Source organism: Ursus maritimus, unplaced genomic scaffold (genome assembly GCF_017311325.1).
Source record: "Ursus maritimus isolate PB19 unplaced genomic scaffold, ASM1731132v1 scaffold_3, whole genome shotgun sequence".
Taxonomy (NCBI): Eukaryota; Metazoa; Chordata; class Mammalia; order Carnivora; family Ursidae; genus Ursus; species Ursus maritimus.
Genome location: NW_024425563.1, coordinates 31,697,293 through 31,723,015, shown reverse-complemented (window position 1 = coordinate 31,723,015; position 25,723 = coordinate 31,697,293). Strand labels below are relative to the sequence as shown.

The window sequence follows — 25,723 nt, the reverse complement described above, 5'->3', positions numbered from 1 at the left end:
ATTGGGCTCCTTGCTCAGCAGGGAGCCTGCCTCTCCCTCTGCTGCCGCTCCCCCTGCTTGTGTGTGTGCATCTCTGTCTCTCTGACAAATAAATAAATAAAATCTTAAAAAAACAAAAACAAAAACTGCTTTTGCTGCACCCCACGCATTTTGGTGTGCAGTATTTCTCTTCTCATTTGCCTCAAGGTATTTTTTTATTTTGCTTTTGATTTCTTCATTGACCCATGGGTTCAGACTAAACTACCCATGTTGTTTACTCTCCACATATTTGTGAATTTTTTTCAGTTTTCTCCTAGTAATTGATTTCTCGTTTCCTATCCTTGTGGTCGGAAAAGTTGCTTGATATGATTTCAGTCTTCTTCAATTTGTTAAGACTTGCTTTGTGGCCTAACACATGATCTACCCTGGAGACTGTCCAGGTGCACTTTAGAAGAATATGTGTTCTGGTGCTTTTGGGTAGAATGTTCTTTATGTATTTGTTAGATTCATCTGGTTTAAAGTGTTGTTTAAAGCCAGTGTTTCTTTATTGTCTGTCTGGGTGATCTGTCTAGGAGTGTAAGTAGTACGTTCAAGCCCCACTATTAATGCATTGCTCTTCTGTTTTTCCCTTTAGGTCTGTTAATATTTGCTTTGTGTAGTTAGGTATTCCTATCATGGGTGCATACTTATTTACAAATGTATCCTCTTGTTGGATTGACCCCTTTATCAATATGTGATGCCCTTCTTTATTATTGGTCTCTGTTTTAAAGGATTTTGCCTGATACAAATATAGCTACTTTCTTTTGGCTTCATTTTCATGGGATATCTTTTTCCATTCTGTCACTTTCAGTCTATGTGTGGCCGTATGTCTAAATTGAGTTTCTTGTGGGCAGCATATAGCTGGGTCTTTTTTTAATCCATTCATTCTGTCTTTTGAGTGGGGAATGTAGTCCATTTATATTTAAAGAAATTATTGATAGGTATGTACCTATTGCCATCTTGTTAATTGTTTTCCAGCTGTTTTATAGTTCCCTGTTTCTTTTTTCTTCTGTTCTTTTCCTCTCTGAATTAATGACTTCTTTAGTGATATGTTTAGATTCATTTCTTACCATGAAACTTATACACCTTATTTTAGTGACAGTCCATTTTAAGTTGATAAAACCTTTAAGTTTGAACACATTCTAATGCTCTGTATTTTCAGGCTTTCACTCACATTTTGTTTCTGATGTCACGTTTCATACCTTTTTATTTTGTGTATCCCAAACTAATATTTAGTTATTTTTACTACTTTTATCTTTAAACCTCATATTTGTTTTATAGGTGATTAATGCACTACCTTTACTGTATAGTTTCCTTTACCAGTGAGATTTATACTTTTATGTATTTTCCTGTTGTTAATTAGCGTCCTTTTGTTTCAGCTTATGGAAGACCCTTTAACATTTCTTGTAAGGCTGGTGTAATGGTGCTGGTCTCCTTCACCTTTCTGAGGTGTTGTTTTATTCTTTTGAAACCTATTCCTCTGTTTCTTTATCTTTACTGTGGTTTCTACGAGTTAAATGAAACAGCCACATCTCCCACTCTTGAAGAGTTGGTCTTATGTAGAAGATAAACCTTACTGTTCAACTCTCTGCCCTAGCTCTTGGTTGACTCTCAAACCCTTGTGATTGTGCAAGCAGCCTATAGAATTTTTAATAGTTCCCAGTAGTTGAAAAGTGTTCGAAGACCAGTGAGTGTCCCAAAGGAGGGGGATTTCAGTCAGCACCTATATTTAGGCTGACTGGAGGCCAGACTTTCAGGCAACAGCTGTTAAAGTATGCAAGTCTTGGGGGATTCGTGGGATCCTGTGGGATAGGTCCTGTGAGACCACAAACATAAGCCCTGCTGGTTCCCAGGGCCAGGCGATCAGGAGGAGTCTCCTGGGAAGCAGTTGCTGAAAGTGGGGCTTCAGAGAAGTGTACAGGTTTCTTTCTGCGAGGAACTGATGAGCTGGAGAGGCAGAAGAAGAACACAAAGATGGTGTCCCCTGATCTGCATTCCCTGAGAGCAGCTCTGTAGTCCCTAGGTATGTGCCAATCTTGAGACCTTCCCCTCAGGCCAAAGCTCTAGGACTGGTAAGTAGACTTCTCAGAAAGCCTGGGGATGTGTTCTACTCTGCTCTCCATGCTGTGCCTTGGGAGTAGTAGCCTGCCAAGAACTGCCTCTTCAATTGTTACAGTCCTGGGGAACCGAGAATACCAGACACCTGGATTCCCGAGCCTGGTGATCAAGCAGTATCTTCTGGACTGCAGCCACAGACACCAGTGCACCAGATGCAAAATGTGTGATGTTGGTGTTCTGGAGTGCAGTGGAGTGAGAGCGTGAAGCATGAGACCCTCCAAGGTCTCAGGAAGGGTTTACAGTCAGCTCTTGGGTGTGTTTTCAGATAGAAGCCTACCCATAAGACTGAAGTTCTGATAAATTAAAAATCTCCTGGGTCTGTTTCCTCTTGCTGTGTCCTGGGGTGTTAGCTGTTTAAGAACTCTTTCTCCATTCAGTGACAGTCCTGTTGGACCCAAAACTGTTAGCCCCACTCGGTCCCCAGGGCTAGGCAATGTGAAGGTGTTCCTTGGCAGCAGCTATAAAAATCAGGGCACCAAAAAAGTGTATAAGCTCCTTTCTGTAAGATACCAGCAAGCTGGGAGTAGGCAGGGGAGAGCACAGAGATTGCATCCACTAGCCTCCTCTGTTCCCTTCACTCCCCAGGGAGAAGCTCTGGGTTTTGAGTTCCCTTTCAACTTTGGTTCACTGTGTCAGGGGTGGAGTTTATGGTGAGGTTGTGCCTCAGACTTTCCTACCTTCTCTGGTGTTTGCTCAGTGTGAAAGGGTTGTACCACGGTTTGGTTCTTTTTCTTTTTTCTTTTTTCTTTTCTCTCTTTCTTTCTCCCTTTCTCTCTCTCTTTCTCCCTCTCTCCCTTTCTCTCTCTCTCTCTCTCCCCCCCTTCTCTTTCTCTCTCCCTTTCTCTCTCTCTCTCCCTCTTTCTTTCTTTCAAAATTGTTCATATACAGCTGTAGACTCAGTGTGTCCGTGTAAGGAGGTGAGTATAGGATCTTCCTATAACACCATCTTGAACCAGACTGCCATACTGTTTTGATTATTGTAATTTCGTAATATTGTTTGAAATCAGTATGATGCCTCAGCTTCTTTTCTTTCTCAGGATTGCTTAAGCTATTCAGGGTCTTCTGTGGAACCACGCATATTTTAGGATTTTAAAAAAAATATTTCTGTAATAAATGCCATTGGAATCTTGTTAGGGATTGTACTGAATCTGTAGATGGCTTTGGATAATAGACATTGCAACAGTAGTTCTTCCATAAACCACAGGATACATTTCCATTTATTTGTGTCGTCTTCAGTTTCTCTCATCAGTGTCTGATGGTTATCAGCATACACATCTTTTACCTTTTTGGTTAAATTTATTCCTAAGTATATTACTGTTTTTGATGGTATTGTTTATGGGATTATTTCTTTTTCAGATAATTTGTTGTTAGTGTATAGAAATGCTACTGATTTGTGCATGTTGATTTTGTATTCTGTAACTTTACTGAATTCTCTGATTAGATCTAATAATTTTTTTTGGTTGAGCCATTAGGGTTTTCTATATATTATGTCATCTGTAATCAGACAATTTTGCTTCTTCCTTTTTGATATTGATGCCTTTTAGACTTTTTTTTTTTTTTTTTGCATGATTGCTCTAGGCCTTTCAGTACCATGTTGAATAGGAGTAGCGAGAGTGAGCATCCTTGCCTTGTTACTGATCTTAGAAGAAAAGCTTTTAACCTCTCATTGGGTATGATGGTAGCTGTGGACTTGGCATGTATGGCTTTCATTATGCTGAGATACATTCCTTTGTATACTCAATTTGTTGAGAGTTTTTATCATGAATGGATGTTGAATTTTGTTAGATGCTTTTTCTGCATCTATTGAGATGATCATATAATTCTTATCTTTTATTCTGTTAATGTGATATATCACATTTATTGATTAGCATATGTTGTACCATCCTTGTATTCCAGGAATGAATCCCACTTGATCATGGTATATGATTCTTTTAACGTGCTGATTGATTTTCAAAAGTTTATCAAACCTCTCTTGGATATAATCCATCTTTTTCATATATTGCTGGGTTCTGTTTCCTAGTATTAAAGATTTTTGCATCTCTGCACACAAGGATTCTTGGTCATTAGGGGTTTTTTTTGTTTGTTTTCTTATAATGTGTTTGGTTCCTGTTTTTGATTAATTTCTTAATTTTTATTCCAATTTTATCTCCACTTTTGACTTGCTAGTTACATATTTTAAATTTATTAATTTTAGTTTTTCTAGTTGGCAGTGTGCATATTTAACTTATTACCTTGTACCTTCGAATAATATAATACCTCAGGGTTAATGTAAGAAGCTTAGCACAGTTACTTCCATTTCTCTCCTCTGTCCCTTCCGTTGTGCTTTGCCATATATTCACTTCTATTTATGTTATAAACTCCACTCATTGATTGCTACCTTTTCCCCTTTGAACAATTATCTTTTAGATAACTTAAAAATAAAAATTTCATTTACTACATATGTATCATTTCTAGCATTGCTCATTTTGGGTGATAAGGTACACGTTTTGATCAGGAATCAATCATTTGAAGGACTTCCTTTGGTATTTCTTGGACTGGAGAGCTGATGACAGCAAGCTTTTTTGCACATAAAACTACTTTGTCTTCATTTTTGCTATAAAATTTAGTGTATGTCAGAGACTTAGATTGGAAAAATAATATCTCAGTACTTTTTTATATTTTTGAAATGTTTTGGATATAGTAGTTAAACATTGTTATAATTTCACCTTTTAAAGTGTGGCTACTGGAAAGCTTGAAAATATGTATGTGGCTCACATTTTTGGCTAATATTACATTTTTGGGGGGCAGCACCAATCTCTCCAAACAGTCTTTTAAAAATAGAAATAAGTGCCTGACATTTGCTTAAAACTCTCCAGTGACTTCTCCTTGAGCTACAGACTCTTACCACAGCCTACACCAGAATCCGACCTCTGCCACTCCGTCCACCTTCGTCGCTCTGAGTTCTTCTCTTGGCTGAATGTGTTTCAAGCCGCAGGCTCCTCCCCCTTACTTCCTCAGGGCAGTTGCCAGTTCTGTAGCCACTGGCTCCTACGTCTCTGGATCCCCTTCATCCTTAAGGTGTCAGAGTAAATGTTAGGTCCTTCAAGACCTTTCCTTGAACTAGTCTGCCCTGAAGTAATCCTTCCTCCATGACCTTTCCCAGTTGTGCTCTGTCTCATCATTCTACTGATTTCCTTTACAGAACACACAGAATATGAAGTTATTTCATTTTGTTTCTTTATTTGCTCGCTGTCTCACCCCAGTAGGCTCTAAGCTCCAAGTTGAGCGGCATCTGGCCCATCCCAACAATTTATCCTTAGTCCCTAGCACATAATATTACTTTAATGAATGGATAAGGTCTGAAGCCATTCTGAAGAAATGTAAACTTTTGAATTAGCTAAGGAGAAATATATTCTTGATTTTCTTAAAATATAAGCCAAATCACATTTATGGTATGGTTAGCTAATACCCTTTGAAGGTATTGGAATGTATGGGAGCAACTAACAGGATTTCTGATTTTCTGTTGTGCTTTTCTCCCTGGGAATAAGAAAAAGTTCTAATTTTTTCCCGTTGAGGATACTGGAGCCTAGAGATAGAAAGTGTCATCTTAGCTTTGTGGCCAGAATTTGAGGTCACAGCTCCTGATACTCTAGTGTTATCTTCACTATTAAAGACACTATCTCTTCTCAATGTATTTCCATAGTCCCCTCTAATTAACAATCGACACACAACTAAACAAACATATTTAGCCTGCAACTAAACATATTTATTTGTAGTAAAAACCAAATGAACAAAGGATATCTGTTCACTGATTTACTCTTCTAATATTCGTGGGATGTTCTCTGAGAAAAATGATCTTGCAAAAGGGGCAGTATAGAATTCAGAAGGTGTCACATAACTTCAGAGATTGACTTTGCTACAGTGGGTCATAATTGTTCATAACAGGTGGCTAAGTCAGGTTATGAATAGGGCTAGGCGACTGAACTTGATTTTCAATTATTAAGTATTAACTGCAAAGAAAAAATTTTTCATTTTTGAAAATTCAACCTTGTCTCTCAAAATTGGCTAGTTTTCTGAATCAGCTTTTGTGAAGTCTCTCCTTGTTTTTCTCTTTTACATAAGCAACTGCAAAATAGACGAGTCTGTTTTGGAGACACCTTCAAGTTAACGTAAGAGGAAGATGGAAATTGCTAATTTATTTTGTGGTTAATAATTTCCAATTACATGTCCCTCACTTGTTTCATACACTTGCCCCTCTATTATGAGCATCAGATTTTAAATCCTCAGTATTTGTGAATTGATTATACTTTGAAAAGATGTTGGAATGCCACAAAGAGTTGTAAGATCCCTTACTTACTTGATGAATGAGCGGGCGGGGGGCGGGGGGGTGGGAATGCTTGCTTGTCTTACCTCATTTAATGTTCATGAGCAACTTGCAGGGTTGTCATGACCCTACTTTACTGATGAGAAAACTGCATAAAGAAATTAAGTAACTTGTCTTAGACCAGACGGCTAAGAAATGGCAGTGCTTAACTCAGCCCCAGGGCAGTTTATCATCAAAGACCTTCTTACCCCAAGCCACCCCCACCACTAGGCTCCCTTATATTGTATTTACTTTGAAAGATTTTTGGCCATGACCCACAGGAAGCTATGCCTCACATCCCAGCCCAGCACATTCATGTTATCTGTCTACATCACAGAAACAAGTGTCATTAACTGTTTTTACTTTGATTGATGGACACTATGAGGTACTGATACTTTCCATTCTACTTTTATGTATTTTTTTAATTTTTTAATTATTATTATATGTTAGTCACCATAGAGTATATCATTAGTTTTTGATGTAGTGTTCCATGATTCATCGTTTGCGTATAACACCCAGCGCTCCATGCAATACATGCCCTCCATCACCAGGCTAGCCCATCCCCCCACCCCCTCCCCTCTAAAACCCCCACCCCTCTAAAACCCCCAGTTTGTTTCCCAGAGTCCATAGTTTTTCATGGTTCATCTCCCCCTCTGTTCCCCCCCTTCATTTTTCCCTTCCTTCTCCTAACGACCTCCTTGCTATTCCTTATGTTCAACAAATAAATGAAACCATATGATAATTCTTTCTCTGCTTGACTTATCTCACTTAGCATAATCTCCTCCAGTTCCATCCATGTTGATGCAAAGGGTGGGTATTCATCGTTTCTGATGGCTGAGTAATAGTCCATTGTACATATGGACCACATCTTCTTTATCCATTCATTTTGGCTAATGTGGACATTGCTGCTATAAACATTGGGGTGCATATGGCCCTTCTTTCCACTACATCTGTATCTTTGGGGTAAATACCCAGGTACTGCAATTGCTGGGTCATAGGGTAGCTCTATTTTTAGCTGTTTGAGGAACCTCCATACTGTTTTCCAAAGTGGCATTACCAACTTTTCATTCCCGCCAACAGTGTAAGAGGGTTCCCCTTTTTCCACATCCTCTCCAACACTTGTTTCTTGCCTTCTCAATTTTTGCCATTCTAACAGGCGTAAGGTGGTATCTCAATGCGGTTTTGATTTGAATTTCCCTGATGGTTAATGATGTTGAACATTTTTTCATGTGTCTGTTAGCCATTTGTATGTCTTCTTTGGAAAAGTGTCTGTTCATATCTTCTGCCCATTTTTTGATTTGATTATTTGTTTTTTGGGTGTTGCATTTGAGAAGTTCTTTATGGTTCTTGGATACCAGCCCTTTATCTGTAGTGTCATTTGCAAATATCTTCTCCCATTCCATGGGTTGACTCTTTGTTTTGTTGACTGTTTCCTTTGCTGTGCAGAAGGTTTTTATCTTGATGAAGTTCCAAAAGTTCACTTTTGCTTTTGTTTCCCTTGCCTTTAGAGACATGTCATGAAAGAAGTTGCTGTGGCCAGTGTCAAAGAGGTTACTGCCTATGTTCTCCTCTATGATTTTGATGGATTCCTGTCTCGCATGGAGGTCTTTCATCCATTTAGAGTTTATCTTTGTGTATGACGTGAGAGAATGGTTGAGTTTCTTTCTTCTGTATATAGCTTTCCAATTTTCCCAGCACCATTTATTGAAGAGACTTTTTCCCATTGGATGTTTATTACTGCTTTGTCAAAGATTAGTTGACCATAGCATTGAGGGTCCATTTCTGGAGTCTGTTCTGTTCCATTGATCTGTCTGTTTTTGTGCCAGTGCCATGCTGTCTTGGTGATCACAGCTTTGTAGTATAGCTTGAAATCAGGCAACGTGATGCCCCCAGCCTTGTTTTTCTTTTTCAACATGTCCTTGGCGATTCGAGGACTTTTCTGGTTCCACATGAATTTTAAGATTGTTTGTTCCAGCACTTTGAAAAACGGCAATGGTATTTGATCGGGATGGCATTGAAAGTGTAGATTGCTCTGGGTAGCATAGACATTTTAACTATGTTTATTCTTCCTATTCATGAGCATGGAATGTTTTTCCCTCTTTTTGTGTCTTCTTCAATGTTTTTCATCAGTGTTCTGTAGTTTTTAGAGTATAGATCCTTTACCTCTTTGGTTAGGTTTATTCCAAGACATCTTACAGTTTTTGGTGCTATTGTAAATGGAGTGGATTCCCTGATTTCTCTTTCTTCAGTCTCATTGTTCGTGTATAGAAATGCAACTGATTTGTGTGCACTGATTTTTGTATCCTGCCACATTACTGAGTTCTAGTAATTTGGGGTGGAGTCTTTTGGGTTTTCCACATAAAGTGAGAGTTTGACTTCTTTGCCAATTTGAATATCCATTCTACTTTTAAAAAATTGCTAGTTGTGACTCACTGAATTGATAGAATGATCCATTGGATCTCTACTTGTATTTTGAAAGACCCCAATCTGAATGCCTTCTTTAGACATCTGGCAGTCTGCCATCCAGTTAGAAAAAGTGTACATGCTGAGTGTTACAGACAAATCAAAGCTGTATGGATCAGTCACTATGAGCCATCTTAATCGTGTTTCAAATGTGGTGGTTTTCTCTGGTGCTTGAGTACTCTAATGGGATCTTTAGCTTCAGAAAAGAAGCTAAGATAAAACACAATGCTTAGTAATTCAAAATGAGTATAAACTGGAGGAAGCACACATCAGAGCCACCTCAATCTAGGTATACTGGCCTCTGATTTGAAGAGAGCTCTTCAGTGTCTTTGTGAAAACAAACACTTGAGAGTAGTTATCAAACGTCACCAGGGCACTAAGAATTGGAGTCCAGTTCAAAGGAGTTACTGTGTTGGAGCCTAAGACTAGTTCCCCTGGCCTCTTTCTTCCACCCACCCTCTCTCTGTCCCTTGCTCTAGTTCCCCGTCCTCCCACCCGCTCCCCTGTGCAGACATCAGAGCTGAGCACCCCCAGGATTCACCTTGTCCAGATGAAGCCCAGGCAGAAGGCCGACCTGTGTTGGAATCGAGTTCTTCCCTGCTAGAAAGATCTTCTCTGATTCATCCCTTGTGGCGTAATCTTAATCAATCATCACCCACTAAGATACTTGCTGATAAAGTTTAATATAGTTATCAGTGTACATGTGTAAATGTAAATAACCATTCTGGCCAAGAGAGGGCTTATAATACTCTTAAGTAAATAATTCTGTGTAAAATCATACCTTTTGGGGGGTATTTATGACAGAAAAAAGATGTTCTATTCACTGAATAATTCTTAGAGTTCCACTTAAATGTTTTATTTAATACCTTCTAACAGGGATGGGCCTTTCTGTGAACAGCTAGTGAAATACCAATAGGGAGAACACATTTTATAATTGGACACCAATCTCTGTTGCATGGATGAACTACTAAGAGCGATAGATAGAAACTACAGCAAAATTATTTCACGAATTCAATATTTTATTGATGTCAAAGCATTTTAACTTTGAGTTGTATATGTAATTTCATTAATTTTTGAAGAAACGCTTCCAGAAAATATTATCACCTTTTATCAGTTGTGCTACTAGAATTAAATAGAAGAGGGAGTTAACTCTAAATTAATTTATTGAAGCATTTGCAGTTATATTCACTTAGGTACAAAACTTTTGTAAGAAAGATAACACTTTTATTGCATTATATAATTTCATATTTTGTAGGAGTTATAATGCAAACTCATAAGCATAAATATACAGAATGCAACCAATCAGCAATGTAACCATTAAAAGATTTAAATGTAAAACTAGAATTTAACAGGCAAAATACTTAATATGGCTTTTAATGGAAAGTAACTGTTTAGAAATGATTTGTTATTGCCCCATTCTAGTCATTCAAGTGAACATCAAGTTATCTCTATTTAAAAGCCAATGTTGTACACTTTATAACATGTACGCAATATGGTTCATGGACTTTCTGAAATATACATATATACATATATATAGATATACAGTACACTGACAGTTCTAATACCCCTGAACATGTTGATTAAAACTATTACAATATTTCTATTATAAAACTACTTGAAAAGTTGGCATCACCTCCTGGTATTGAAGTTCAATCCTATAGAATTGGGGGAAAAAAAAAAGCAACAAAATGTTGGTTATAAATACATTCTTTACAAAAAAAATTGAATAGTGGTCCCGCACTCATACTTTATATTACAGTGAAAACATTGCCTTCATTTAAAGGTATTTACATCTTGTTGTCCTTGGTTTCTGTGTGAAATGTACAGAAGTTAAGAGTGAGGCTGTTGTAGGCAGGCCTATTTGTTTTGTTTGGTTTTTCTACGTGTTCTTTTTTTGTGGAAGTTTCAAATCTCTTCTTTTGAGTTGTTGTTTATTTCTATTTGCCTTGTATTACTGCTGCTGCTGCTTCTTTTGGTGTTCTGGGAACACTGGGTGACCTTACTTCTAGGAACAGGAAGGAAAGATTTAACTCTTGAAACACCCAACTCAATCTTTGATTGACTGTTGCTGCATTCGGTCGGTTGATGGCTGCTGAGAGGACTGACCTCCTGTAAGAGAACAGAACGAGCGGGTCACGTCGGACCTGGCTGCCAATAGCTCATAGCAGCCCTAACTCTCCTGCTCTGTCTCTGCACCAGCGTGAAGGAGCTGCTCCCTCGACACGGTTCTCCTGCAGCACCAAACAGCGGACAACAGAGAGGAGAGGCTGAATGATTAACTTCCTCCAGACCCAATGCCTGATTTTCATTTTGACCCTTCGTGGCCTCACAAGACTCCGTCCATCGAATGCCAGAGTCTGCGAGCTTCCTGACGTCCTGGCCCCGAAGACAACACCCAGCTGGGTTCGTCAGAGCTGCGGCGTCTGTGCGCAGCTGCACCAGAAGCAGCTCCGTCACCCGGGGTGAGTCACCTCACTTTTCTGCTTTCCTGGAAACTAAACATTAAATGCTCAGCCACGGTTCTAGGTGTGGACCCCAGAGCAGAGAACATCTGTGCTCTCACATCTCTAGTGAGTTAAGGCTCCTGTGCAGCCGCAGAGCTGGACAGGTGACGAGATTTGTCCCCAGTCTCAGAGTGAGGACGCAGGGCCAGACCTCGGGCTCCCAACTTGCACTCAAGGTGTTTGCCCTTAGAGTGTCTAAAATTCCACCAACGAACATGAAGGAAGGTCTCCTCTGTGAGCTGCTCCCCCTGCCTCTCAAGCAGTCGATACTTTCTCTCTCTTAATGCAGCTGAACAGTCATGTAACAGATTGTAAAACTAGAATTTAATAGGCAAATAGTTAATGTGGCTTTTAAAGGAAAGTAACTGTGTGGACTCCACTGGCAGTTGAATTCTCCTTGGTATCTTCTTATATTTGTAAAATGGGACTTAGCCCTGGGCCTAGTAAAACGAATCCCAACTTGTAATTCGGTCTAAAACACCAGGAAATTCAACACATGCATCATAATGAGAAGAAATGGCATATTGTGATAAAGATAATAGCTAGATGGTAGAGAAAAGGGGACACGTGGTGTTCTTTGCTGGTCCACACCATCGTCTGCATCGGGGAGGGAGGTGTGGGTTGTATCTTTATGGTCTGAGACAGGAAATGGAGTAACAAGAAGCTTCCCCTGCAGCTAAACCTATGCTGGGGTGTTGAGGACCCCAGACCGTTAAGGCTGGGAGGGTAAGAACAGGGCCAGTGACTGATGCACAGGTTTCGAGGTGTTTTCCGTAAAGCTAAGAAGTCCAAGAGCCTGGGCCTAGGAGAGTTCAGGGTGTTTAATGCTTTCAGGGCTACAACCCAAAAGTTCTATTAAACAAGTAAGATTATCAGTGTGGACCATATTAAGCTCAAAGAAAACCCGTAGTTTGTACAGAAAGGTGCCACACCTAAAGTAATAGTGTTAAATTAGAGCAGTTCGTTCCTGTGACTCTACTGACGCACTGCTGGAAGCTAGGAAGCCCCTATGGCCCTGCTCTCTAGATGGGAAGTCGGGGGAGGAGGGAGAGGTTGTGACCAGTGCACAGGGGAGAAAGCGTGAAGACAGGAAGGTGTGGAGGATGGTGTAGAAACAAACAGTGCATTACATGTACAAATAAGTTACGTAAAGGTATATGAACCCCTTTACAGATACAGTTAGAAACGAAGGGGCTGGACAGCAGGGAGGACCCCAGATCAAGCATCTTAGAGCACCGGCTGCACATCAGCATCGCCGGGGAGCTTTTAAAAACCCCCAAGTCCAGATTGCACCTCAGACCAGCTCCATCAGAACCTCTGGGGTGGGGGTGGGGGAGCAAGATCTGGGCAGTGGGGTTTAAAAACACAATCCTCACGGGGATTTCATTATGCAAAGATAAAAACTTTTGCTTTCAGAGGAGTCATTTGGTTTTCATGAGAAAACGTATCGGTGTCTGTTGTATTAGTGATTTAAATATGTGCATTTGTTTCTAATTTACGAGGCTAACCAGCCACCCAGTGAATAACCCCACTACATCCCCTTACCGTCAGAGCAGTAAGGAGTTCTGCTATGACAAATGGTGATTGTTGAAAGTGATTTCAACTAAGCCAGGAGCTCTTACTTTAAAAAGAATTACTGCCTGATAACAGAAAAACCCGGGCATCTACCCAAGAAATGCTAGCTGAGCGTTATCATAAGGATAGAAAAGCCATGAGCCTGCCAGGCTTTCAGCAGGCTGTCAAATGTGTTACTTCGCCCTCTGCTGGCAGGTTCTGAGAAAAACACCTCCTCGCCCTTGAGGGGCAGCCCCTCCACCTGTGTTCAGTGGGCAAAGAGTGAGCGCAGGCAGCTGTCCCTATAATTCTTTTGTAAGAGCCCCGAGGGTATAAAAGGACACATGTTTTTAAAGGTCTCTTTTAAAACAAAGCTGTCCTGAGCATATCCCACTCTCAGTACTGCTACTTACTTTGTGGACAGAACCTTATCGTGGCAACCAGTCAGATCCTGAGCCAGAGAAACAGGAGTACAAAACATTTAAACAATGGCAGCTGGTCACTACCCATCACATTTTTATACAGGAAAGTGACTGGGCCCCGTGGAGAAATAGTGGTTCATGGTTGTTCTTCCTAGACCTTCCTGGCCTGACTGTTCTAAAGAGTGATCCTGGAGACCCAGGGAATGTGTTCAGGAGGGATAACTCCTGACCAAAATGTTCTCCTGCCAGAATTCTCAAGAGGGACTCCACGTCCCCTCCTTAGGTCATTGTCTCTTACATGCTCTCCAAATTATGTGTTTGCTGTGCTTTCTAAGCAGTTCCCAGTTGGGGAGGGGGTGGGTGAGGCAGCCATGACGATGGCGTGAGCCAGAAAGGTCATGCTCTTCTTCACAGATCATCATGTAACGTATTTTTTATTTGGGACCTCAGCCTTGCCAATGCTTCCCACCTTCTTCCCCCAGAACCCACAGTGTAACGAATTGGGACTAGAACCTCATGAAGCACTGGGAGAGCAGGGGCAGTGGTGAGCAGATGATGAATAATTTATAATCCTCCCCTCTGCACCCACCTCCCCCTGCCAGGTCTTCGTAAGCCACCGAGGAGAGGAGAGGAGAACAGGATGTGAACCACACTCCACGTGACTTGGTGAACAAACCCCCTCTCACTAAATGCCTCTGGGAAATCTGCACTCTCACAGAACAACTACTGGGTAAGAAGTAGTTTTATTGTTTTTGTTCACCCAGGAGTACCATTTATTAACCAATAATAGAAGTTATTTTGAGAAGTTAATGAAGTCTATTGAAATCCTGGCTCTGCCACTTGCCATTCTGACTTGTTTTTAAAGGAAAGTATCTCACTGAAACCAATGCTGTTATGGCAAGTTAAAAAAAAAAAAAAGTCATTTTTAGTTCAGTTTCTTTTTCTTTTTAAAGATTTTCATTTACTTGACAGAGCACAAACAGGGGGAGGGAGAAGCAGGCTCCCTGCTGAGCCCGATGTGGGGCTCAATCCCAGGACCCCAGGATTACGACCTGAGTTGAAGGCAGCCATTTAAACGACTGAGCTACCTAGGTGTCCCTAAAAAGGACCTTTTTTTTTTTCAGGTGTGATAGAGCTTTACATTATTTAGCCTGCTGAAATTCTAAAATGCCGGAAATCTTAAAGGTTCTCGAATACATTCTAAAGTAGAGGAACCGAGACAGAAGTTACACTATATCTACTTCTGACACATAATGCTTGTCTATGTCATTCTTTCAAGCTGTTATCTAAACAGTGATCTCTCTAACGTTACATTAACTACTGAACACACTTACCTTTACTTCCCTTTCCACAGCTGTGGTTGAAAAAGAATTCTGTGATTCACACTGAAAGAAGATTTAGGAAGTCCATTCCACAGCAACCCGTTTTCGTCTCCTTTTGCAAGGAAAGGGGCCCTTACCTTCGGTGACACTGGCATTCTCGGATTAACAGTTGCTGAAAAGGCAGGGTTGTTTCCTGAACTACCAAACCTCCTTAAATCATCCCTGGAATCAGCAATCTGCAAAACAGAGCCCTGATCGAGTCACAGGTACACACCTTAAAGTCACTATCGAAACCTGCCGCAGGGTTCCCTTTTCCTCTGACCCTCAGAGCTCTGTGAACACACCCTCAAGGCTTGCACTGTGCGCGACAAAGACTCAAAGCCTTTAGTGAAACTGCCAGAAAATGCATGAGAAGTAGACCCTCTTCCCTTAAAAAAAAAATCTGTCTTGGCAAAATTGTAAGTATTTCAGCTCATTTCCAGCAAGGTTAAATCAGACTGTCAGTCCGACTTTGGCCCAGAGACTGGGTTGTTCAGATGTATGAGTTAGGAGTCTTTTGGTGGAACCTGCACTTAAAACTACCTTCTTATCCTCCCTTTCAAGTAAAAGGCATTTAGCAAGGAAGTCTGGTTCAATTAGCGGCAGCTGACAGAGTGCCAGAACAAGCTGAACTTGATGCTGTTGACACCGCCTTTGAAATTTTGGGTCACTGATTCCCATATTTGGATCTCAATTTTCACAGCTTAAAGGCTATGACTATATGCATCACACAGGCCAAATTTTCTTGCTGTTAAGGGAGGCTGTGACTGTTCCTCTGTCTGTAACATGAGTCTGTTGTGACGCTCTTATTGACAAGTGACTTGTATACCAACATTAGAAAAACAAGAAGAAAGCCTGGGGAAGCAGTGCTGCCTGAATGCATTGCTGTGATTTGTGCTAATGGAATCAACTTGCAATTTTAACCTCGGGTCTTTCAGAGGAGTTATGAAAAGCAGCCTGTACTTATTATATAAAAGATACTTCAGAAGAAAGGGCTTTTCTAAGCAAGGTAAGGAGGGTTTGGTTTGGAGCATACACCATATATTCAGTCAGGAATGTCTTTCAGGGAATGTGTGTTAGGATGTGGCTCTAAGGAAGTCTCTTTCCTGGGGGGGGAGCCCATCACTGTCCTCCCCCCTTTGGACTGCTTACCTTGCTTATGTCAGACTCAGATTTGCTGGAGCACATACTCTGAAGTTCCTTGACAAGGTCTGCTTCATCATCTGAACTCAGAGAGAGTCTTTGTTCCAAATTCAATGTCGATGATAGATCATTCTCTAAAGACCTAAAACGAAGTTCAGAAAAGTTTTTCAACGTGGGGACTGTAATCCAGTTTTGAGGATTTGGTGTGGGGTAAGAAAAGAGTTTTTCAATATCCTTTAAAAAGAGTCTGAAATGTCATTTGATGGCACAATTCGTGCAATTCCCACTTGAAATTTTACTCACGGAGAAATCTACTTGGTTTAGAACATATCAGTCCCCTTTTCTTCCCTTTCTCCAAGCCTAGATGAAACTAAGACACAGAACACTGGGGAAGCAGGGGGGCAGGGTGATACTCTGCAACAAATACAAATTTCAACCTTGGTTCTACTACTTATTAACAACATGGCGGCCATGGGTCTTTTTTTTTTTTTTTGCTTTCCTTAACACTTCAGTTTCTGGGTTATCTATATTATAGTTCATGGGGGAGTTACATAGTCTGCTGTATATAATGGATTCAGCCGTGCGCCTGGCAGAAAGAAGCACGTGTTGTGGTTTCCTTTATCCATCTTCTCTCTCTTTACACTTCCCCCCTTCTGTAATTCTGTGAACTTGGTTCTAAATGTTACCTGTCAAGTGACAGGACACAAAATTTATTGGGGTACAATGCAGAGCCATTTACACACTGCCCAAACATTCCTATTCTGTGATTAACCAAATCATCCTTTGTACCTCGAAATTTGTAAGCAGAACTTAGGTGCAACATAAGAAAATAAAACGATCACGTTAAACATGTAGCACCTAAAAGCAAGTTTCATTTTAAAACATCTGTCCTGTAGAGCCTGTTGATGATAAAATCCTGCGTGTGTGAACTTTTATATCTTTGTTGGATGCATTAATGATTAAGTTTGATAAAAAATGAAGCTATTAGTATTTCCAACCTTTTCAACAAACTACAAGCAACAAACGCTTAATGTTGTGATATTAAGCTTACAGAACATGTTTTTTTAGATTTCATGTGAAGGGGAGAGTATGCTGTCCCCAAATGTGTCACTTTGGCATGTGGTTTATTTTGATCTGAAGTCAATCAAGGCCCAGCTGACTCAAGGAAAACTTACCTCACCCTTAAGTACCTAAAAGAATTTAGAAAGACCTACCACCAGAGCTGTTTTTTATCTGAAATATAGGGGTCTGGGGCTTCAAGGCCTGACAGATTGGTATCATTCCTTAGTTCAGGATGGCAGTGTAACTCTCAACTGCCTGGGTTGGCCTTGAGTCTCCTATCTTTGGGGCTCCCAGACAGAGGCAATTAAATTCATTTTTCTCCTGGTCATGTGTCTTATGTCCATTTGATTATTAGACCAAAGAACCTACAAGGGAAAATTTTCCTACCATTACACATTCATTCAATACTAGCATTGGAATGACCGCTTTTTAAAATATATTAATAGCATTATAGATGTACAAACTTACTTTTGTTTTGACAGAGAAGCATTCCTGTTATAATTCAGCTGAGATATAGCTTTAATTTTGATACCTGTTTAAAGAAAAATGTAGTCATTTTCAATAGAATCAGTCATTGTCCCTGTGCATCTTGAACTCTGATTTTTGATACTGTCTTTGGATTGAATCCATCTCTTGAGAAGTTTCTCCTCAGGGTAGTGGCTCTGGATAGAGCTTCCTGCATGGCCACTGCTTTTATAAACGGCCCCTCTTCTAAAATAGTGTGACTGTTGCTAGCACAAATTATCTCTAAAGAATGATTTTGCAAAGTTGAATTTAATACATCCTCATGAAGAGACAATCTCTACACTAGTTTCTTTGCCCATACTTTTGTTGTCATGGTCAGAAAGGGTAACTAACAGATTTTCCTAATTAATATGTATGCTTGGGCTTGATCCCTGTCTCCTGAAGCCTGTGACCTGACATCTTAGCTTTTTCTATTTTAGGTCAGGAGAAAAAGAGGCTGTGTCTTTACCAAACTTCATGATCGCCCATAGTTACATGTGTAGAATGCAAAGGGGTTTCTATCTTGATAAACAATGGCATCAAAAAAACCAATATCGACCCAAACATTGTAATATCCAATGGAATTATTGAGAGAAAAAATTTACCATTATAAAAAATGAAATATCCTGGTTATACACAATTTTATTGATCTTTTGAGTATGGTTTCATGTTTCTAAGGGTATAATATTTGATATATCAAATAGTTCTAAAACTAAAATTATTGAATATAAATATAAAATCATTTATAATTTAACTTTTTCATAATTTACATAATAGTTTTCTGAGTTTGAGACCAGGGGCTGGTCTTAAACCCTACAGAAATTGTAAAGAACTTGGAAATGACAGTGAAGAGCCTGGGTGGGTGTCCCATTATATGAGTGCCCATGGATTATTCCATGTACCATGGGATTAGAGTGGCACAGATAGAGGTAAACAGCATTGGACTCTCAAGAAACAAAAACATGGATTGTAGCTCCCCGTGTTTCCAGGAGAGGTGATAGGGACAGACAACTGAAGGTTTCTAAACCTTAGTTTTGTTACCTGGAAATGGAGAAGATAATCCTCATCTTAGAGCTCTTTTGCCCTACATATAGGGATAAACAAGTGGAAGGTCCAGTCCTTGCTGCGGAGGTCACCCCAGGAGTCTCTACGCCATAGAAGGGGGCTGACGTCTAAAGACTTTACTCCCTGAATCAAACACTCTAACTCTGGGAAGTAATGGCCGGCTCTTAGGATATACCGTATTATGCATGGCAATCACCTTAAAGTATAAGTAACCTCTGTAACTTTACATTCAGTCGTTAAAAAAGTCAGTTTACAGACCCACTTGGTGGGGTAATTACAAAACTCCAGCATGTATTAATATTAAGCCTGTATTTAGTTGATTTTTAAGTATGAAAACACAATGAACAAAAGCAATCTTTCATGTTTCAAGATTTTAGGCATATTCTCTTTTTTAGCAACTCGACTGCTATAAAGTTGGCATGAAATCATACATAACAGAATATGTGGGGGTGGGAGGGACTCCTGAAAATCCAAATTTATATCTATGAGAAATGCACAATGCATATGAGGTTGGAACATCATATTTAAGACTGAAAAGAATTTCCTTTAGGGAGACAATTCGTATAATTACTGATTACCCTATCAAAGCCAAAAGGAATAGGTCTAACACCAGAGATAAATTTGTTTATCTTGCTCAAATGAAAACTTACGTAACATATTCCTTTTTTATAGAGGATGTTCCATTATATTGAATTTAATAATTTATGAGAATGTGAATCCTAAGAGGGCAGGGATTTTTCTGTTTGTTCTCTTTCGAGGGTGTAGAATAGAACCTGACAGAATAAAGGAAAAAGAAATGTATACAACGGATTCACTCATGAAGGCTTTAAACTGGTACCAAATGTAGCTCTATACATACTTTAAAAAATTTAGGGTTGGCTCAGAGATGACACAGAAAAGGAGAAAACTATGACAAAGTACAATTGTTATATTACGTAGATTTAAGATGGATGCCACGAACGATTATTTCCCAGGTGCGGGGCTGGCAAATATTTTCGGAAATATACCTACCACCCCCTGTTCACTCTGTGAAAATACGCATTGACAAACTCAACTTTGTTGAATGCACAGTGAAACAAGTAAAAGTACATTTGCACTCGGAAAGCAGAGCGTGAGTGCCCACAGTCGTCCAGGCAGCACGGCCGCCTCACTTACCTTCCTCGCCCAGGCCCGGCTTACTCCAGGAGGGTGGAGAGAAGCGGCCGGACTTCTTGCGAGGACTGGTGCTCACTCTTCTCCAGGCACCACTCTCTCCCTTTTTTTTGTTGTAACTTGAGACTATAGATAAAGGGAAACCTCCTCCTTTGAAATCAGCTGTGTGCTGGTCCAGCTCTGAAACAACACAGATCATGTTTTGCCAAAAAGAAGGCAGCGATCATGCAGTTTCACAGTCAAGTAAAATATTAACACTTGCGATTCTCCAAGAAATACTCTTCAGAATCATGGCTGTGCTTAATACCCAAGAAGGGATGTTGTGACCCAGCAAATTTTACTTGGAGATCTGGAATTACTGAGCCAATAATTTAAAAAGAGAGTTCTCATAAGATCTTACTCCTGTGTGGAATTTAAGAAAGAAAACGGGATCATAGGGGAAGAGAGGAAAAAATGTGAAACCAGAGGAGACAAACCATCAGAGACTCTTAATCACAGGAAACGAACTGAGGGTTGCTGGAGGGCAGGGAGGTAGGGGGATGGGATGGGGTAACTGGGTGGTGGACCTTAAGAAGGGCACTTGATGTAATGAGCACTGGGTGTTATATAAGACTGATGAATCACTGACCTCTACCTCAAACTAATAATATGTTATATGTAAATTGAAATCAAATTAAAAAAATTTTAGGAAAGAAAAATTTTTTTAAAAAGAGCCCTGGGACAATGGTGTGAAATGTACATTAAGGTCGAGATAATTACTTACGAAGAGAGAAAAAAGAGCTCCCTTATAATGAAGTCAAACAAGTATTATGTAAGAGTGAATCTCCTCCCCTCCCCGCACCCACCCGCATACCTGCTCTCTGGAGGGGGCAGCCATGCAGCACGGCTTTATTGAGCAAGATGCTGAGAGCAGCTTTAACCACGGCCTGCTGTCCTTGGCTGGGGTGGTTTCTAGCAGTCGGCAGCCCCAGGCCTGGCTGTCTTCTCACAGAGGCTCTTGACAATATTGCTTCTTGAACTCTGGGTGCAATGATAGCATTCCACAGCTTAGCCATCCACCTTGCAAGAGAAGGGCGGTTGGCAGTGAGGCCCAGTCACAAATCACCACACCACACCGCACCGCACCACAAAGGATGGGTTTGAAGAACATGGAAAAAACATTAAGTGTTTCTGCAGATAGGCTAACTTTCCTAGGTAGTTTTGAAATAAGTGAAACTGCAGTGCCTGGGTGACTCAGTCAGTTAGGTGGCTGCCTTTGGCTCGGGTCATGAGCCCAGGGTCTGGGGATCAAGCCCCGCATCGGGCTCCCTGCTCAGGGGAGGAGCCTGCTTCTTCCTTTCCCTCTCCCTCTGCTGCTCCCCTTGCTTGTGCTCTTTCAAATAAATAATCTTTAAAAAAAATTATCCAATATAAAAGATGTTTGACTTCGCCTCAAAAATACCATGTTTTGCAAATGAAAGTGTTTACATGTCTCTTTCCTTTTACCTCCTAAGATCATTGAGAGCAGGAATCAGTGCTTAAGGGTGTGTTGAATGAATGCATAAATAAAATACATGGAAGGAAAAGCAAATTTACAGGTGGACGTGTAGAAAAAAGCTTTCCTGGAAATCCATGTCTAAATAGCTTAAACTTATTTGCCTTATGTCCTTACTAAGATACATATATTTTAATATTTCTGAAATTGGGGTAGATCTTGTGCTCAGTGGCAGATTAAATCTGTCCACCCCAAGGCAAAGGCTCAGTGTCTGCACGTGGGTGGGCTTAGCTCTGCAGAGCCGGGATGGGGTCACCAGCTGTCTCCCCAGATGGACTCTTTGTAGTAACAGCTGTAGCAGTGGGACCTTACCCAAGTTTGGGGCATCCAATAGCAATTAAAATTCCTTTGTTGCAACATTTAAAAAACCACCACTTGTTTCAAGGTTGTAGAAGCTAAACCACGTCTCCCAGCACACTGAAGTTTTCAAAGTTATCAGATACTGGTGTAAGCCCTTGAAGACTGTTAAAACTTTTATGCAGATAGCAAGCATCTGTATTTTAAGCTTCTGTGTTAATGTCTGATATGTAATTCCAGAGAAAAAAAGTATAATAGGGAAATATAGACAACATCTGGTGTTCTGTACCATGAGTCAGACCTACACAGGCACTCCTAAAGGTGCTAAGGAGGTAAAGATGATAATCGTTGGTTTAAAAAAAAAAAAAATAATGCTTCCTGAACATGGCTGTTGGGAGACAGTCCTCCGTGGCATTTCTGCACATTGAGTGTCTATTTCGGCTCTAGACTCTCTTTTCAAGGACGTAATCTGGCAAACAGCCTTGGAAGAGAGAGACCGTGTCTCCTAGAGCAGAAGGTGGACCTGCTCCCTTACTAAGGTAATGAGTGATGTTTCCTCCCGGGGCAAAGGGTGGGCAGCTTTGCTAGCACCTCCCTGTCGGAGCTGGGCGATTCTCCAGCTCCGAGTTCAGTAGCTGGGAGGCAAAGCCAGCATCCACCGGCCACTGTCCATCCTCCCCCCTCCCCCCGCCGGGCTTGAGACGCTAGGAGAACCTCTGCGCACGTGGAGCACAGGCTGGGGCTGTGTGCTCTGGGTGGTGCCCCGGCATCACGCACTTGCAGCAGCCTAACTTGTTAGCTTGCAAGTAGGGTGCACATCTCAGAGCAGAGTCTCTGTGGTTGTTGGCAGTGACTGTGCTCGGGATAGGAAAGGCCCAGAGTAGCTCCTAAGAATCTTGAGACTCCGGATGTGAAAAAGGCTTAAATTTAATTGTAATACTAATGAAAAAAAGAAGTGATTACATGAATAAATGTATTTCTGCTCTTTAGCAAGAAAATGTTGTATATGTATTTTAATATGGTAATTCTTCCTTTCCCCCAATTAGCTGTTATGAAATCGACAGTTTGTTACAATAGAGAAGATAGATTATTTGTCTGCCCTGCTTTCCAGAGTGGATTTCTGCCCAGGATGCCAGAAAGTACAGAATCGATGCTCACAGTTAATCACAGATCCTTACTAAGCTGGATTGCGACACATTTTTTCCTCTTGCTTTTCTATTTCATTAACTTTATTGTTAATACGTCTGTTCCCATAAGCTGTTATGGAAAGTATGTTAAGGAAAACATAGTGAGTATTTAAGTCTCATTTATAAAGGAGGAAGTTTTTTTTTTTGTTTTGTTTTGTTTTTTTGAGAGAGGGAGGGCAGGGGGGAGAGGCAGAGGGAGAGAGAGACTCTTAAGCAGGCTCCACGCCCAGCACATGGGGCTCGATCTCATGAACCTGCGATCCTGACCTGAGCCGAAATCAAGAGTCAGGTGCTTAACCAACTGAGCCACCCAGGAGCCCCAAGGAGGAAGCTTTTTAATCATCAATAGAATGTAAGCTTGTGTTTTGGGTTATAGGAGCCTCGATGAATTTCTCATGTAGGCCTTTCCCATGAGACACTGCACTGCATGTGGAACAGGACTTTGAGGAGAGTCTTGGAACAGATGGAAAAGGCCACTTACCAGTTCTCAGTAAAAAGCTTCCCCAGAAGCTACCCAGCAGGTGAGTCATGGTTGTCCTCTGATAGGAAGCACGGAGCTCCTCGCTCTCACACATGCCCAGTTGGCCACGGCTCGATTTTAAATAGGTAGATAAGGAGAAATGACCCTTACCTCACTGTCGCTTGGGCATGTCCTGGGACTACAGGACAAGACAGGAAGTGCTTCGGCCCGAGAAGAGCTTCAGGTGTGCCCAAGCGGGCCAGGCAGGAGTTGAGCTGGCGCCACACGGCCAGGGCCCAGTCGACCGTCTTGCACACGGGATCGCAGGGCAAGGGCAGCTGACCTCTGAACTAGAGAGACAGAGAGGCCGGACGTGGGGCTTGGCTTAGAACAGTGCTGCTTTTCCTTTTAACAGTTCAAAAATGAAAATTATCAGCATTTAAACTGTAAAACAAAAATGCAGCTGAATCTGTCTGTGGCCCCTGAGGTTGCTGAAGGAGGCGTAGCCAATACACCTGTCGCGTGTCTTCATGAGACACAGATCTGCAGCTTATTACGGGAAATGAAAGCGTTCAGACACGAAAGAGCAGTAAGACTAAGAAACCCTACACAAATTCTTAAACATCAGTTCTGGTAGAAATTATTATCCACATGCATACAGAGTACTTCACATAGGTGTTAAAGGATTTTGATTTCATGAAACAAAAAATAACATTAAATACTCCAATATGTGGTTAAGTGACAAGATGGCCCATTTGGATCTGTGGCATGTTCACCTCGTATTAAGTTTAATTTCCCTAGAAGGACTATCCCAGCTAAAATGCTAGCTTCATCAAAATGTATAGAGCGTTGCTGGCATAAAGAAATTTGTTTTCAAATTTTTAAACATGCAAATTCTAAATAACAGTATGTAATATATATGGTTTGATGTTAGCATTTTTTTTTTTTTTTAGAAAGGACAAAGATTTCTTTAGTATTAGGAGAAATATCCTTCAATTATTTAGAAGTCAGATACAGCAGTTAACTCAGTATTATACAAGAAAGGGATTCATGTAAATCTCGGTTTTACCAAGTAATTATGATATTAAGACTGGGGTAGTTTATCAATATGGGTATGTCCTACTTGAAGGGATATAATTTGGCCAAGTCAAAATGAAAGATTGGTTCAGCGATCCTAGCAGCTCTGTTGAAATGGTATTATGTTACATGAGGTTTGGGGAGTTCTTATAATTTCCCTTCTCTTCAAAAGAGGAATTCTCCTTCTGATATTTTTCCAGCACGAATAAGATCATGTACTACAATTAATAATAGTTTAATATTTACTTCTTATTAATAAAATTATACTTATTAAATACTAGTAGGATGCCTGGTATTGTCCTGAAAGGCTCTTGACTTATATTCCTTTCAGGAACTGGATGAAGAGATTGTAATCAAGGGCCAGCATGTATCTAAGTGCCCCCGAAGATTTGGTTGTGTTCTGCAGTTACAAGATTTCTGAGGTTTTGCAGGAGTCATTCATTCCCATTGTACATGTACCCAAGGAATCAGTTTCATTAACCTCCTTGAGGTGACTCTCGGTCAGTGAAAGGCATTATCCCTCCCCCCTTCCTATTCTTCACAGCACATCCCACATTCCCATTCTCAGACACAGTGGAGAAGAGAGCACAACTTAAAGCTTGCAACTTTCTTTTCAAAGTAAGTAAAACAAAGCCTTTACAAACTATGTGTACAGTGAGCTGGGTGTGGGGGAGGTCCATTTTACCTGAAATAGTGCCACATCCAGAGAATAAAACTAGGACTTTCAGAGATCAGTATGGCCTGTGTGCAAGGATAATATGCAGACTCATGAGGCCTTCCATATTTTTCCCTAGGGTAAACTATGGACTTGGGGTGATTATGATTTATCAGTGTAGGTCCATCCTTGCACACAGGCCATGCTGGTTAGTGCTGCTGATAACACGGGAGACTACGCATGTATGGAAGCAGGGGGTACATGGGAAATCTGCACACGTTCCTCTAATTTTTAATGTAACCTAAAATTGCTCTTTAAAAAAAATAAAGTTTTTAAGAAAAAGAAACTAGTATCATTTGTGATTTATATGAAATTAAATATTAATGATAACATTAATGGAAGCATCAGTAATTTGCAAAGCTACACACCTATGACTGTCATTACCTCACCTTTCTTCCTACTGGTGGACATGATTTGATGGCCTTGCTTTGGTCAAAAGCATGTATTTATGACCAGCCATGGACTTTAACAGAGCTTGGGGTAGACGATTTCTCTGATTAGGAATTTCAGATACTAATTCACATCACTAGTGGCAAGCATAGTTTGCTGAATTACCAAAACCATTCCACTCTCCTCCCCGATCCTCCCCCGACAAGTGCACACACATTCACACACTCTAACATAACACACAGAATTTTAAGTACTTGGTGGAGAGCTTCCATCTTGGGAAGGTAAGTCTAGGCACGATCTGGGGCAATGGGGTGGGCACAAAACCAGTTCTGATTAATGAAACATGTAGGGAAAG

The 25,723-nt window shown here is 40.7% G+C and overlaps 1 protein-coding gene across 1 annotated transcript in view; it reads right to left on the bottom strand.

The window, feature by feature from the left end:
• Window positions 1-10,473: 10,473 nt before the first annotated feature.
• The window catches only part of CTTNBP2 (cortactin binding protein 2), a gene marked incomplete at its 5' end in the record, with an annotated part of 133,703 nt that continues 118,453 nt past the window's right edge, over window positions 10,474-25,723 (bottom strand). The window contains 8 exon segments of the mRNA XM_008705893.2: window positions 10,474-10,836; window positions 10,838-11,050; window positions 14,881-14,979; window positions 15,935-16,067; window positions 17,456-17,519; window positions 19,712-19,888; window positions 20,562-20,767; window positions 23,358-23,536. Coding sequence (XP_008704115.2) covers window positions 10,729-10,836; window positions 10,838-11,050; window positions 14,881-14,979; window positions 15,935-16,067; window positions 17,456-17,519; window positions 19,712-19,888; window positions 20,562-20,767; window positions 23,358-23,536 — 1,179 coding nt within the window.